Source organism: Metarhizium acridum (assembly GCF_019434415.1).
Source record: "Metarhizium acridum strain ARSEF 324 chromosome Unknown scaffold_555, whole genome shotgun sequence".
NCBI lineage: Eukaryota > Fungi > Ascomycota > Sordariomycetes > Hypocreales > Clavicipitaceae > Metarhizium > Metarhizium acridum.
Window position 1 is genome coordinate 1,300,505 of NW_027094039.1, and position 15,371 is coordinate 1,315,875.

The 15,371-nt window shown below is 51.9% G+C and overlaps 3 protein-coding genes across 3 annotated transcripts; 1 reads left to right on the forward strand and 2 right to left on the reverse strand.

Annotated features, from left to right (window-relative positions):
- Positions 1 to 1,333: 1,333 nt before the first annotated feature.
- Positions 1,334 to 1,819, reverse strand: J3458_022559 (uncharacterized protein). The gene has a single exon (XM_066123064.1). The coding sequence runs from the start codon at positions 1,788 to 1,790 to the stop codon at positions 1,518 to 1,520; it is 273 nt and encodes a 90-aa protein (XP_065973774.1). The 5' UTR covers positions 1,791 to 1,819; the 3' UTR covers positions 1,334 to 1,517.
- A 1,308-nt stretch (positions 1,820 to 3,127) lies between these two features.
- Positions 3,128 to 5,397, reverse strand: J3458_019123 (uncharacterized protein). Its single transcript, XM_007815987.2, has 6 exons — positions 4,655 to 5,397; positions 4,394 to 4,524; positions 4,246 to 4,275; positions 3,999 to 4,115; positions 3,737 to 3,914; positions 3,128 to 3,551 (listed from the first exon to the last, which is right to left on the reverse strand). Exons 1-6 carry the CDS (start codon positions 4,845 to 4,847, stop codon positions 3,439 to 3,441), a joined length of 762 nt encoding a protein of 253 aa, XP_007814178.2. The 5' UTR covers positions 4,848 to 5,397; the 3' UTR covers positions 3,128 to 3,438.
- A 3,397-nt stretch (positions 5,398 to 8,794) lies between these two features.
- Positions 8,795 to 12,771, forward strand: J3458_019124 (uncharacterized protein). The gene is made up of 6 exons (XM_066121417.1): positions 8,795 to 9,407; positions 9,480 to 9,614; positions 9,695 to 9,777; positions 9,856 to 10,244; positions 10,313 to 10,406; positions 10,489 to 12,771. Exons 1-6 carry the CDS (start codon positions 8,843 to 8,845, stop codon positions 12,202 to 12,204), a joined length of 2,982 nt encoding a protein of 993 aa, XP_065973775.1. The 5' UTR covers positions 8,795 to 8,842; the 3' UTR covers positions 12,205 to 12,771.
- The last annotated feature ends 2,600 nt before the right edge of the window (positions 12,772 to 15,371 follow it).

The following is a 15,371-nucleotide window of genomic DNA, read 5'->3' on the forward strand; positions in this document are numbered from 1 at the left end:
TTTCCTTCTTTCCTTCGCCCTTATTTCGTTTGTTGATGTGTTGATGCAGGACAGGCATCAAACACGGCCTTGGCTGTTTCGTGCCCGAAGCAAGAAAAGGGTGTCATCGCGTGTAGGGCGGCCCCGGATCGCACAAGCACGATCTAGAAATTTGACAGTCCAGGGTTTGGACCATCCGGGGTTTTGACGTCTGCCGAAATGAGATGGAACATATTCCCAGCATCACGAACATCCCTGCCTCGCTGGAAGGAGAAAAAAAGCTGAAATGGCAAATTTCCGATATTGGTATGCTTCTTTTTTGCAGGTCCCCGGAGGAGCCCGTCCTTTGAAACATTCTTCAACTTTGGGTACTCGGTACGGAATACCGCAATCCTGGATGCGGTTTGGCAAATCTCTCTTCTCTCTTTCTTATTCTTGCCCTTTTGTTTCCCAAGGTCGCCCGCTAATTAAACGGGCTTTCTCATCACAATCCTCCTACTCATCACCATCTCCCTCCCTCCCCATAATCCCTTCCCTCCAGTCCCGTCCACCCACCCGGCCTGTCACCAGGAATACAACCATTTTGCATCTGAGACAAGACCATGCATACCGATCTTTGGGTAGCTTACCCTATGGTCACCAGCCGCCCTTTGGGAAAGCCCTTGGGGAGAAGGATTTCCAAGAAGGGAAACGACGGGAGAAGAAGGGGAGCGGACACAATTATCAAGAAAAAGAAAGGAAGCAGCACCTGCGGTGATAAAGTTTCGCTGGCGAGGCCGTTTACCGTGCAAGTAGAAACAAAAATGTATTACTTTTGTTTACCACTACAGAACTCCAAGACAAGGGCGTGTGCGTATGGCAGGAGAGACCCTGGCCTTTCACACGTGGATAAGGAATAGTGGCCATGACTTGCAAGCCATGGACTACAAGCTAATAAGGCATACGCCGCGAGCCTTGTGAGGCTTGTGTACCTGGGGGGTTAACTTACCAAGGGCATGGGAGAGGGAAAGGCGGCGAGGCAGAGAGAGGCGAGAGAAACGAGGGAACTGGCTTGGCTTGCTCGAGGACACGAGGCAACGTGGTGAAGCAGAATCAGAGCTGCGTGTGTACTCTGTTTGTACCCTTTTGTTTTCGCCACTGCTGCCGCCATTGTCTTGCAGGGTTTTGCTTCTACCGAGTTCCGCAGCAATGGGAAAGCTGGGATGTGAATACCAGCTCCGTATTGGATTGAGGGCTTTTTTTTTTTTTTTTTTTTTTTTTTTTTTTTGTTTTCGGTTCGGGCTTCCCTTTGTTTGCCCCAGGGCGAAACCTAGCAGCCCGTCCTGCCGGTTCGCCCTGAATTTGACATGTCAGTTGGTACTTTGGTACTTGAGAGAATTGTACCAAGGCCTTGTTATACGTCTTGGGGCTGATGCATTGCAAGCCGTCTTTATCACATTCACATTTTCGGGGCCATCTGCGTCAATTCCAGAAGGCATTGAAAATTTTTCTCAATCATTTTTCCTTTTTTCTTCTTTTTAATTTTTCTTTGGGGAGCATTACATTTCACGCACGGGACCAAGGTGCCAGCTACGTTGCGGCGAACTGTGTTGGAATGTCGTGTTTAAAATTGTGTCTCTCCGAAATGTTAACCCCAGCCCCGGGGGGGGAGGGGTGTGAGCAGCATCTTGGAGGTTTTGGACAATGTTTGCATGTTTGCTGCTGACTACCCTACTGCATATTTCCTTGGCTGATTTGCTTGCCTCAAGTGAATAGCAAAGAAAGACGTTGACAATGCAAGGCAGGGCATAGTCGGCGTAAAGACAAACCATGACGTTTCAGTTGTAAGTTTGGGATTGAGAATGCGAGTCGGGCTCAATGTCAGCAGGCCAAGTCTTGACGGAGCAAGAGAGAGATAATAATAGCCAGACAGGTAGGTAATAGCTGCATGGGCTGCACGATGCGACCAGCGCAATTGAACTTGTTACCCACTATCCCGCCCTTACAGTGGCCATGTGTTGGCGAACTTGTGAGCCTCGATCTGCAATCATGCCACAGTCCGGAAACCACACGACTTTTGCTGCATGAAGACGACGTGCAGAAGTTCCCACTCTGTGGATATCTTGTCCAACTCTGACCTGGCGGATACGCGGGAGCCTGTCTTCCGCCGCAGGCGCAGACGCAGAACTTCGTCCCTTGATGCGTTCGAAACCGGATTTTTCGTCAGACTCCCAAAGTTCACCACGGCATGCCGCCCCATGTGACGGACAATAGAAAGAGACTCTCGCGTCCCGGTTCCCCGTCTTGAGCCGGTTTATGCGAACATTCCAAGTTCCCGCCAGCCCGGACAGAGCCGTGAAGGCCGGCCGGCAAAAAGTCGCAATGCACAGAGGCGGCTTGTCCGCGGCATTTTCTTCCCCTTGGCACGCCGTCATTCAAATGTTGCGATTTGATCATTCAGCGCAGCGAGTCTGGTCGCCCAGCCACGTCGACGGGGGGCCTATGCCACTCGACACTTTCCATGCCAACATCAGCCACTTGACCCTACATCTCTGCTTGCCGTAAACCTTTGGACTGCCTTTTACCCGGATGAGCTAGGTTGCTTTTTTTAAAATTAAAAATGAATAAATAGATAAATAGATTATTAAATTTTATTACCACTATTGTCATCATTATTGATATACATCTATGTGCATGTGTGTATATAAAACCCTCTATTCCTCTCTCTCGCATGGTCCCATTGTGTTGCATCGCGAGTTGACTATCCGAACCAGAACAGCATCGGGGTTGGTTTCTTGTCCTTGCGAGCGCAACATAGCTTGCCATCCGGAGTAACTTGGGGCAAGGGACCGAGTGCTTTAAGCAGCAAAAGGCAAGAAATCTGTCACTTCGGAGGAGTTGCCCTGCCGAGTCCGGTCCAGGATTCAAGGTTCAAATGTCACACTGGCTCCATATTACCCTGAGCTGAGTTGGACGAGTTGCCAGGCACTGGCCTCGATTAGTTGCCAACTTTCTGGGTGTATCCGACGACGGCAACTCTCTAGATGGCCAACTCTGCTCCTATACGAGCACGGCCTACATGAATAGATGAGTTACGAGGCAGAGCCGCGCGCCGAGGTTGGACGTTTCTTGCATCATCGGCACACTGTGCACTCTGACAGGAAGGGCAGGCGGGTGCAAACGGTCTTGTTGATTTGACTACTATTGCCTTTCAATGGCTCTATGTAACTTATGCACATGCAGCCTCGCGTAGCGTCATGCGGGTTTTTCTTCAATGGTAAGCTGACGCATGTGTTTGTTGTCAAGCCCCTCCCCAGCTTACTGGTAACCGCCCCAGCCACTCGCATGCAGCCTGAACCGGGCTCCAGATGTCGGTTTTTTTTTTGGAGCCTCCTCAGATCCTTAACGCTTGACGCTTGACGCTTAACCAGCCACACCAGACAAGCGCAAACCCGCAAGTGCTCGTTGTTCCTTGCTGAGTTAACGGCCCCGCTTGGCCAGGAACTCATCCACGCCCTTCCGCTTCTCTTCCGTGCCGAACGTGGTGTAGTACAAGTGTCGTTCAAACAGGTCGTCTCTGCATAAGCCGTCGGCTGGAAGGCAGGCGGAAGAACCATTAGTTTTACAAGTCCTCTGTGGCTCAAGGTGGAAACAAGGAAGAAAGGACGGGGCAAAGAATTTTGAAAAAAAAAAAAAAAAAAAAAAAAAAAATCCCAACCCCAATCAGTGCAATACAGCACTTGGTCAAGAACTCGTGTCAGCAATGCTTGATCCTCACCTCTGCAGACAGCCTCCTTGGCCAATGCAAGCGCCTCTGACCCATGCGTCGTCAGGGACGTCGCGGCTACGATGGCTTGCTGGAGCAAGACACCATCTTCCATGAGGTCACATAACAGGCCCCATGACAATGCCTCCTCGCTCGTAATTGGTTTGCCCGTAAGAATGGTTCGCATGGCCTAGAAACGTGAAGAAGAAGAAGCAGCGTTTAGCACTCCCGACTGCCTCCCAATCGCTAATGGTACAGAGTACGGAGTACTTACTCGAAACTTGCCAACCGCAGCGGTTAGTCGCTGGGTGCCACCCGCACCGGGGATAAGTCCGCGTTTCGTTTCTGGAAGCGCGAAATATGCAGACTTTGCGGCGAAAATCAGGTCACACTAGATATCGATGGTCCTTGCATTAGCCACATGGTGGTTGAATGCCAACGCGGCGGAGACGACCCAAAACGGTCGGGTTCGCTGCAGCATCGGGAACGGGGTAAAGGTAGCTTTTTTCTTCTTCTCTCACCATCAAGGCCACTTCGAATCCGCCGCCAAGCTATCAGACGCAGAGTTCATGTAAGTTTTAAGTCCTGAAGAAGGCTTGGAGCGGGCCGACGATCCCGTCGAGTCGGCCGCGCCAACGTCAAGCCATGGCTGGGGTGGCATGTCCTCACCGCTGGTCCGTTGACGGCTGCGATCAATGGTTTGCGAACAGCGGTCATGCCGACGCACAAGTTCTCCAGGTATCGACATGACCGGGCACCAGCCGAGTCCAGGTCGGCAATGTCTTTGAGATCGGCGCCGGCTACAACAGAGAGAAGAAGCACCAAAACATTAGTCGTCGTTAGAATCTTCGGACGCCAAGGTAGCCAAAGTGGAGCAGCAAGAGTGAGACTGGTAAGCCAGTGGTGAGGACGCCTGGTGAAGTGGCTCACCTGAAAAGAAGGTCCCGGTACCGGTTATGACGATGGCTTGAACTGCCGGATCTGTTGAGGCCGCCTCCAGCTCAACAAGGAACTCGTCGAGAAGCTGTCGGGATAGGGCGTTCCGCTTCTCGGGTCTGGTGAAGGTGATGAGCCTGACACCTTGGGCAGGTGACGTGGCTTGGACAAGACCATGCGTAGACATGTTGGTTGGCGATGGATGCTTTCTCCGTTATGGATGTGGGCGTTGAACCTAGAAAGGTGACGGATGCGATGAGTATGAACAACGGCACGGTGGATCGGTACAACCAATTACGTTGTCAAAAGATGTAGATTTGGGTCTCTCTTTTCCCCCCTTCCCTGGCTGCAGGCAAAGGAAAATTTGCGAGGCGACAAGGAGATGATGATGAATGATGTCGTCAATGGGCTGTCCTGTTGCACCAACAGATAGATGACCGGCGCCGTGGGGGAGCAGACGTGGCTTTGTAGACAGACGGGGGCAGGGATGGTCAATAGCAGCAGCAATAGCGATTGCAATGGGAAATGGGGAACAGACAATGGGGAATGGGCAATGAGTAATGGGCAATGGGCAATGTGTGACAGGAGACGATGGGATTGGTGATGGGGCTGGGTCAATGACTTGAACTGATGGAAAAGTCGTCAGAGGTCAAAAGGTGGTGAGGCGTGGTGGAGTCGACAGGATACGGTTATATGTAGCATGTTCAGGTATTAGACCAGCCACCTGAAAACGGGGTTTGGCCGGGGGCCGGCGTCTCTGTCAATAATACTTGACTATTTCTGCGAACCGATACGGGAGAGGGGACGATTGTTTCTTCCAAACCAAATGGAACGGGTCATTTGGGGCCCTAAGGGGGAAGAGTCTAACGCTGCTACAGTATACTACAACAAGCTGGTGACGCCAAGGCAGGGCAGGTGGACACGAGTTCGAGATGTTGATGAATGCTAGCAACTGTGAAACAATATGGAAAGCTGAAATACGAGAGAACATTGAGAAGAGACAAATTAAAAATTCAGAATCAATGGGTGACGCCCGGTGGTGCTTGGCGGCGCCAAGTGACACTTGGGGTACGGAGTACCTTGGCCATCAACACGAGGCAGATCCAACCAAGGATCCAACGAAACGGTTCGCTCCTGCCTCTTGGTTTACACGTGAGCGCAGGCTCGCAACTAAACTGCGGGGTGTCAACTATCTGGAATCACAGACAAACAGGCAGACGATAGTGTCCTGTTGGCGGTGCTCCGTAGTACCAGGCGGCGTGTGGAGTACGTAACTTGCTCTGTTCGCCGTAATGGGAAGACAGACAAGGACAGGTGCGAGTCTTAAAGTGGGGCGGGGATGGCATCTTTGTTGAATATGGCAGGAGCCTCCTAGAGCAGTCACAGAACCCAGAACCTGGTGCCTGGTATCTGGCGCCTGGCGTTTGGCGTCGGGTGTCAGGTCTACAGTGTACACCCATGTCCATCTCCAACTCCATATGCGAACTTTTTGATCATGGCCATGGCCCATGGCACCAAACATCACCTTCGGCTCTTGGTAACTTATAATAATGCAAACACGGTGTTACCACTTTTTCCTGCAACGAGCTAGGTACGCACTCGGCAGTCCACCCCCCAAGCGTCTGTGTGGCAACCTTGGTTTGGCATCACCTTTTGATCTCAGTTGACGTCGGCCGGACCTGCATCGATTGTTCCACCGGCCGCATCTACTTCTCCTGGAGGGGTTCACGCCGCAGGAACAAAACAAAACAATACGCACAATATCACGAGTGTTATTTTGAGCATCTCGAAACGTTGACGCAGAGCCCCATCATGCTCGCCCTGCCCTATGCCCGTCGTTGTCGTACGGTTGTCCTCGCACTGCTTCTGACTGCTTGAACTTGACTTGAGCAACCCGGCACTTATTAATTGGCACCTAATGGCGTCGTCTCATCCCGTTTCTCTTTTTCGCATGGATATCTGCAAAAGGAAAGCCAGACCGGGCCAGAAAGCCAAGGCCACGAGCGCATAATCCGTCACCCAAGGGTCGACCAAGGTGCAAGGGCCAGCTCCAGGGTCATCTAGATAACCGAAACAGTTTTTGGCCTGATTGCCTCACCGTGTGTCGGAACCCACGCTGACTGTATGCGACAGCACGAAAGCCACGTTTGATCGGCCGATGGATCCCTGCCACGGCTACTCCGTAGTACTTTCTTCAAGTGCGAGCAGAGATCATGCAGGCAGGGCGCCACACACGCCTCGACGTCTGTAAGCTGTGCCCAGGTACTCCGTACATGATACGGCACTTCTTCTGGTCCTACGCACATTGGACGCATATCCTGCCTACATTTGCATGTGCTGTGGCTGCAGGAATCTACTTCCATGGGGAGCTTCTCATGTGTGCCCGTCTCAGGCCACACGCCTCTTCGGTCAACTCTAGTCTATTACTTTCGCCAACGTCCACGGTGACAAACTTACTTCTGCTACTGCCTGGTGGTACCGGCCGAGTGGACCTCTTCGTCACTGGCTCTTCCAACAAACCACCCCTGGCCTCTGCTGTCTACTCGGAGACGTGGAGCATTGGTTGAGTGGTGGTGGGGGCAAGGTGCAACTGACTGAGACGTGAAGACTCTCTCTGTCTACCGAGTACATTGACGGAACAACTGCCAAGGGAAGACGTTGCACACAAAGAAACGCAAAGGAGTCGGCCTAGACTTCTTCTCGCATGTGCAGTCTGGCACTCTGGAGGGAGAGAGTTGTCTCCATCTCACTTGAGCTTACCTTGACGGGCTTCTCCATCGGATGGCAAAGGCGTCTTCCCATCCTCAAAATCCTCCCATCCTCACCTGAAGATACCTGGGCTGTCTCACCAGGAGAGACTGCGCGATCGAGTTTGTGAATTATCAGCTCGGCAAGAACCCTTGTGTTTTGGCGAGTCTCAATGAGCCCTCTGCTGTACTTCTGGTCAAAGTACCAATCTCTACTTACCCTTTATGGAGCTCCCGTCTCCCGTCGCGGCATTCCACAAGAGAATGGCCCTCCGGCCTATAGTATTGCTATCCGATACGGGCCCGACCCTGCTCGAAGTCACACCCCCACCTTTTGCCGTGAACACACGCCCAGGGCCAGGCTATTGTGAATCAACTCGAAGCGCTTTTCAATTCGTTTATTTGCTTGGATTTTTCCTAGTCAGGGTTGCGACTACATGGGACTTGGCAATCATACCTTCACATAGAGGGATTGTCCGTTGTTGTATTGTCCTAATACAACTAGGTGCTGATCGAGTCAAGTGCCTGCATCTGCCCAAAGAGCGGGAGACCGCGCTCTGGCGGAACCTGGATCTGGAGAGCGGCGACAATTGAAAGCCTGAATGGCAAAACTTATAGCCCAAATGGCAAATAATCATTCCACGCCGAGTGCCAAGCATCCAAAGCATCGCACTACCCTGCTCAGCTCCCTCCACCCTGATGCGCAACGGGCAAACTGTTCTTTCTTGATGGCCTATTATTTCACGCCATCGACACCCCGGAATGAGATACCCAGTGACCCGACTTGACCCTTCCACCCCCTCACCCCTCCCAAAAGCTGAGAGGGGTGTGTCTGCATTAAACATTGAAGCACTTGTCCCATGGGCCATGGCCCATGGCCCGATATGCCTCCAGCGTATGCATTATTGTGAGGCGTATGGCAGGCCGTTTCCCTGCGCCGATTCTCTATGCTCACGTCTCCAAGAACCATCGGTAGTCGTTGAGACCCATAGGTGTTCACGCTCCCTGAGTTCAAGTGGTTCAGCATTGGCCACAATTCAAGTTACCCCCGGTCGAGCAAACATGCGTTCTCTCATGTAGCATGTAGCATGTAGCATGTAGCATCCAGCATCCAGCATCCAGCATCCAGCATCCAGCATCTTTGTCGGCGGGCCCAGTATCAGACTAGGATGTGCGATGCAAGTATTCTCACCCAGCAGCTTCCCACAAGCCTACCCCAACGACCCCGTTGATATGGCCGAGTTGCCCGGGGACGCGGTGCCTTTCGTGAGGAGAAGCATAGCAAACGAGATCAGGGAATGTGCTGGCAAAACTATTTAAAGGGCCATTCCCACTTCCTTTACAGCAATGGAAGCTGGAAGTCCAAGTTTCTTCTCCAACTACTACCCATTCTTTCACCTGCGTGTTGGCCTCAGAGTTGACTTCAGCCGTCATCATGAACGACTCTAGGAAACCTCATACCATGATCCTGCCTACAAGGGACTTCACCCACGGTGAAGCATCGTATTGTCCCTTCCCTACAGTCACTGCAGCCTTCTTTCACCATGCTGCCGCTATTCCCTCAGCCAAGGCTGTTAGAGACTTGTCTGCTAATACAGAAAGGGCGCTTACATATCGGGAGCTAGCCATCCATGTGCAGTCACTTGCGTCACGGCTGCGGAGGATGGGCGTGGGCCCTCACCAAACAGTCCCACTGGTTGTCAAGCGAGGGGCTGAGATGGTGATTGGTATATTGGCCATATTGTCCTGTGGTGCACAGTATGTGCCTCTCGATGGCGGAGTCGTCCCGGATTCTACGATCAAGCTTGTTGCGGAGCAGTGCGGCGGGCAGAATGTTGTCTGTATAACATCAACGGAAGACCGCATCAAAAAGCTCTTGCCTACGCACAGCCCCATAGTTGTTGAGCAGACTCCAGTTGAGGGTCAAGAATATGATGCTCCAGAGTCTTGGGTTGATCTTGCGTCTGCTGACGGTGGATGCTACGTCATCTATACCTCTGGTTCGTTCAAACTCCTCGTTTTGAAAGCTTGTCACTTTTCACATAGAGCGGTGCTAACAGCTTTTTTTTCAGGAACCACGGGGAAGCCAAAAGGCGTCGATGTTACGCATAGAAACGTGACCAACCTTGTGTGCCTGTCTCCAGGTGGACTGGGGGTCCAGCCGGGAATGTCTGTTGGACAAGTTCTCAACATTAGCTTCGACATGGGTATGTTTTGCCGTCACTTTACAGCAGAGAACTGAAGCTATCCTATTCAGTGGCGATTTGTGTACTGACTGCTTGCATAGCTGCTTGGGAGATTTTCTCGTGTCTTTGCAATGGCGGCACGCTCGTTCTGAGAGGCTCCAAGTGGGAGCCTACTGTTCGACAGGTAAGAGTTTCCCTGCCGATTCCAATTCTTGAAACCCAGAAGTTTTGACTGACAGCAACACTCGTCCTGTCTTATCAGCTTGACGTATTCATTTGCACACCCACCATCTTGTCAAAGTACCATCCAAAACTGTATCCCAACATCAAAGTTGTCGCAACCGCTGGAGAACCCACCTCTCAGGATCTGGCCGATCTCTGGGCAACACATGCAACGTATTGGAACTGTTGTGGACCCACGGAAACTACCATTGTCAACACAATGTCGAAGCATGTCGCTGGTGACCCTATTTCCATTGGCCGGCCGACTCCCAACAACTCGGTTTACATTTTAGACAATGACGGCAGACCCGTACCTGTGGGTGTGGCTGGTGTGATGTGGGCAGGCGGCCACGGCGTCACTCGTGGCTACGTGGGGCTTGAATCCAAGACAAAGGAAACGTACATTCCAGATCCGTTCGCAAATGACGGGTAAGTCACTGAAAATCACCCACACGGTTGGTATGAAGCAAGGCCGCTAATTGGTGTCTCACATACAGATCCAACATGTACTGCACGGGGGACCTGGGCAGGTGGAGAGAAGACGGGAACATTGACATCTTGGGTAGAGTGGACGATCAGGTCAAGGTCAAGGTATGCGAATCTGAATATCTGCCCAGAGTTGTTCCCATCATTGGTTTCAAAAACTGACTTGGGTCCTTCCCAACTACTCCAGGGTTTCCGAGTGGAACTTGACGGAATATCATCTTCGCTGGCTTCCGCACCTGGAGTTACCCGTGCAACCGCCCTTTTAATCGAGGGAGAGATTCATGGGTTCACAACGCCATCTGGTCAAGACGAGCAGTCGATCCTTGCCCACACCAAGAAATTGCAGCCGTACTATGCCATTCCGTCCAAGCTTCACCAGCTGCAAATCTTCCCCACTACAGCAAATGGGAAGATTGACAAGAACGCTCTTCGTCTCATGGCTCTTACGCCTGAACCAAAGCACGAGACACAGAGTTACGACGAGGAAGCTGCAATCGGCAGCGACCAGAGCACTCTGGCCGAGGTTAGATCCATATCGACTTCGTCCACACTGACAGAACCAGAGAAGCACAAGCTCGACATTTCGAGAGAGATTCCGGAAAAGAAACTGCCCAAGCATTTGCGAGGATTCCGACACCGTATTGCCATCGTTTATCGATTTCTCTTTAGCCTTATTGGCCTGTTAAATGTCGGCGCGCTTATTGCCCTGCTCCTGGCCAACCCAGGAGCCGAGTGGTTCGCCACCCTCACGGCGGCAAACTTGGTCCTTGCCGTTTTGGTCCGCCAGGACGTCGTCATCAACACGCTATACACTGTCACTTGTTCTCTCCCCAAGTCGGCTCCCCTCTGGATGCGAAAGCGCTTTGCAAAAATCTACCACCTGGGTGGTGTTCATTCCGGTGCTGGAGTGTGTGCCACGGCGTGGCTTCTCGGGTCCACATTCCGGTCAACAGTGGCTTATACGCAGAACAAGACGAATGATTCAATTGCAACCCTAATGGTTTCATGGATGCTGTGTGTATTGTGCAGTGGTTTGGTGGGATTTGCGTACCCTACATTCCGGAAGAAGTACCACGACCAGTTTGAGGGAATTCATCGGTTTGTTGGCTGGACAGCGCTGGCTCTGTTTTGGGTACGCACCATGTTCTCGGTGCGAGATGTCACGCCTGCTGGCGAAGACTTTGGACTTGCACTTGTGAAAACGCCAGGATTCTGGATGCTTGGTGTGGCCACCTGCAGCGTCGCCTCCTCCTGGCTCTGGCTGCGCAAGGTGCCCGTCAACACTGTACCGCTTTCGGACCACGCCGTCGTTCTTTCGTTTGACTATACGGTTCCCGTTAATGGCAGCTTCACGAGAATCTCAACGCGCCCACTTTTCGAATGGCACTCATTTGCCACGATTCCAGCTCCGAAGCCATCAGCTATTGCCGAGAAGCCTGGTTATTCTCTCGTTGTTTCGAATGCCGGTGATTGGACCAAGGATTGCATCCGCAACCCGCCTACTAAGCTATGGGTGCGTGGTCTGCCCACTTGTGGTGTTATGAGGATTGCTACTCTGTTCAACCGCATTGTCGTCATCGCCACTGGCTCTGGAATTGGCCCTCTGCTTGGACACATTGGCCAGCCCAGCTGCCCGACTCAGCTTATCTGGTCAACTCCAAGCCCCGAGAAGACGTTTGGCAAGAAGGTTCTTGACACAATCTACGACTCTATCCCAGATGCCGTCATTCACGATACCAAGAAGCTGGGTCGCCCCGATCTGGTCAAAATGGGCTACAACCTGGCCAAAGACTTTGGAGCTGAAGCTGTTATTATTATTGCAAACGAGAAGATAACTAAAAAGGTGGTCTACGGCCTCGAAACTCGAGGAGTTCCCGCATATGGAGCCATCTGGGATAGTTAAAATGGTGTCGCTCAACAGTCGTGACACGCCTCTTTCTGCGCCCTCTTTTTTCTTTGTTGTTTCTGGGCTTAAGAGGGAGGTCTCCGGGCCCCAAACTCTATTCGATTGATACCCTACCACTCTCTGTACAATGCAGCAATGCCAATTTTTGCATATACCAACGGCTGTTGACATATGGGCGGTCTAGCCATTTTTTTTTTTTTTTTTCCCCTCTTTCATTGTTTTTTGAGTCATTTATATCGGCAGTCCACAGCATGCTAACATGGAACACGGAGGAAAATTTGATCAGATATAGAACTTTTACTCTGTTCCTTTTTGTTTCCTTGTCCTGTTTTGCCTTTTCATTTCATTACTTTCAGGGCATGGCGGCAACTTTCCTTTTGCTCCTTGTTTAGGCGCGTATAGTATTTACATTACAATGAACCTGCCACGGTGGCAGAAAGTTATTGATGCATTTTGATTTTCTGGCCGTTTGTATTGTACTTGTCCAGTTGTATTTAGCCCCCTGCCGCCCGCGAGAGATATCGGGGACGGGACGTGCGGGGGGAAGAATGGATCTCATCGCATTATCTTGGCTTCCATCAGATCTGGATCTAATCTGGAATCTGAAGCGGCCCCACTCTTCGGGGATTTGCGGCTCTGTCCGACCCGGCGCTAAGTTAGTGGACCTGCCACACCGGCGGGCCGTTCTGTGCATGCTGTCGTATACTTGTAGTAGTATCCACACGCACCCGTCGAGCCGGTCCCAGGAAAAGAAAGTTCTCCAGCATCTGGCGGCGGCTAGCTGCATCGGAGAGGGCGTGACTTCAAATTGGATCTAGTCTGCGGTCCCGGGAACCATGCATGAAGGCTTGCCCTACGTCGCTATCGCACGTGGCCTGCAGCAAAAAACGCTCCGACGGGTCCAACGGGGTCCAACGGGGTAGTTGGACCAGAATAGCACGGGTGCAGTGTATGCCGAGTTGTAGTGGTACCATGTCGCAACCTGCTGCCCGTGACAGGGCTGCCAGGACGAGGTACGGCCCCGGCCTGGTCTTGCCGTATGTTGTGTCAGTCTCCATGGTCTCATCACATACATGTTTGCTTGAGTGGGAGGACAGCCCTCAAGAGATGAGTGACACTTGCATACTTCAGCCTGGGGTGCGGATACGACCCCCCGGGGAACGGGGGCGCTGCCCTCTCTGGCCTCGTGCAGCTCATGACGAGCGTCCTCTAATACGGTGGACCGGGAATGCTTTCGTACCATCGTGCAGCGCTACGCCTAGACGCGCCTCTGCATGCCACAGTGTCAATGTAGTGTAATGCGCGTCCAAGGCCTGGCCCCCTCATGCTGTGTCGTATCCAGGGCGGGATGCGTGTCTGAATCTTGAGACGTGCGTCGACATACGCGGGGTAAAATAGAAACAAGGGCATGGCTTCAACATGTTTAGATCATTGAGAGAGTTAACGAAAGTACAAGTTCCTAGCGATGCTGCCGAACCGAGCGTGGCGGGTGGGTGTGTAAGCCTGCGCGAGTTGATGTCATGTTCTCATTTCTTTATACGGACAAGTTTGTCTATGCTTATATTTCCTAGCCTGTATATTGTGAACTCAGAGGTCAATTTCTGCACAAACTAATTTCTAGTCTTCTTGTTGTTGTGCAGAAGTGGCGAGTTGAGCGCGACTTGTTGCATAACATAAAGGTTTGTACGATGCAAAGATGAGTTGGCTCTTCCTTTTGGCGCCATGCGTGGCTGGAATGCTGGGCAGTCTGTTTGCTACTGCTGTGTTATCTGGGGAAATAAAAAGCAAACAAGTTGACAAATCTTGAGAACTTGGTTGTGGTTATACAAGGTTTTTCTTTTTTTCCCTTTTTTTCCCTTTTGTCCTCTCTCTATATATAAATGACGTGTTGTACGGAGTAAGATGGTGCCGTTGGAGGTAGGACAAAGACGGTAGAATGTCTTGCATGCGGCCCGGGGAATTTTCATCAGGGCTGTCAAAAGGCTGGGGGAGAAACCGCGGGGACTCTGACCAGACTGTTTACTTGATAGACCGAGCTACGTCACATGCAACATTCGATGGCGGCAGGTTGTCGCCCACATCAGGAAGGGATAGTCCAAGGAGTTGTCGTTGCCCTGTTACGTGCAATGCTGCTGCAGTCTGTTCCAGTCACCGCGGTATACTGGAGTGTTTTGCGTGTTTGAGTTTTGTTTGTACGTTTCATTGCGTTTTGACTTTTTGTTCCTTTTTGTGTGGCGACGCCTAGTTCATTGGTGCGATGAGTTTACTTGCACCGGGCTGCCTTTCTCGGAGGAAACGACGGGGGCTTTTTCAATTGAAACGGCCTGCGGCTCGTGATGTGTAGATTATGAATACCTTTGTCTTGGCGGTGATTCTATGGTGCACCAATGGCTGATGACGGCACCATGATGCGCTTCAGTTGGCAGTTATGGACCCGGGACCGGGTAACGTTGCAGTATTCCGAGCATTTTCAGCGAATAGCGTTAACATTACACGTTACAAAAGAGAAACCTACTCGTCAGATATGTCCCTCATGGTCTGATTACAGCAGGCTGAAAGGCTTGTTCCTCATGCTCGTCAAGTTGAGTGACTTTCACCTCTCAGCTGCCATGCACATCAGCCCCCTCGTTCAATACGCGCGCTCCTCTCTTGTCGAGATGCCATCTGACAAGATGTGAAAGAAAAAAACGACTCAAGTCTGCATGCCACCAGCCAGAAATTCCACTTCGTCTTCCCATCGTGAGCGCCCGCACACCCTCCCTGCTGCGGGTGAGAAGTCGGCAGTTGCGAGGCGCAGGGCGGACAAGGCGAGCGTGACTTGGATCCAGCCCGTCGGAAACAAGCTTGCTTCTCCGCCGGGAGTGTTGCCAACGGCGTTTTCATGTTGTGTCTCCTCGGGGAAGAGGGGGAGTGTGGCGGATGCGCTTCCTTCTGCACCGGCTTGTGTTCCCGAATGTCGATGACAAGAGAGGCTGGTATCTTGTCTGGTCCGTACAAGGAGCCGCGTACCAGGCCATATCCATTGCCGGGTATGCCCGCTGCAGGTTTAGGCATTGCCGCGCGTGCGACCGACTTTGTGCATGTTGTGGATGTATGCATGCATCTATTAATAACTTATGAGTCTGGGGATACTGCCGGTGTCGTACATGGCCACGTACTGGTTA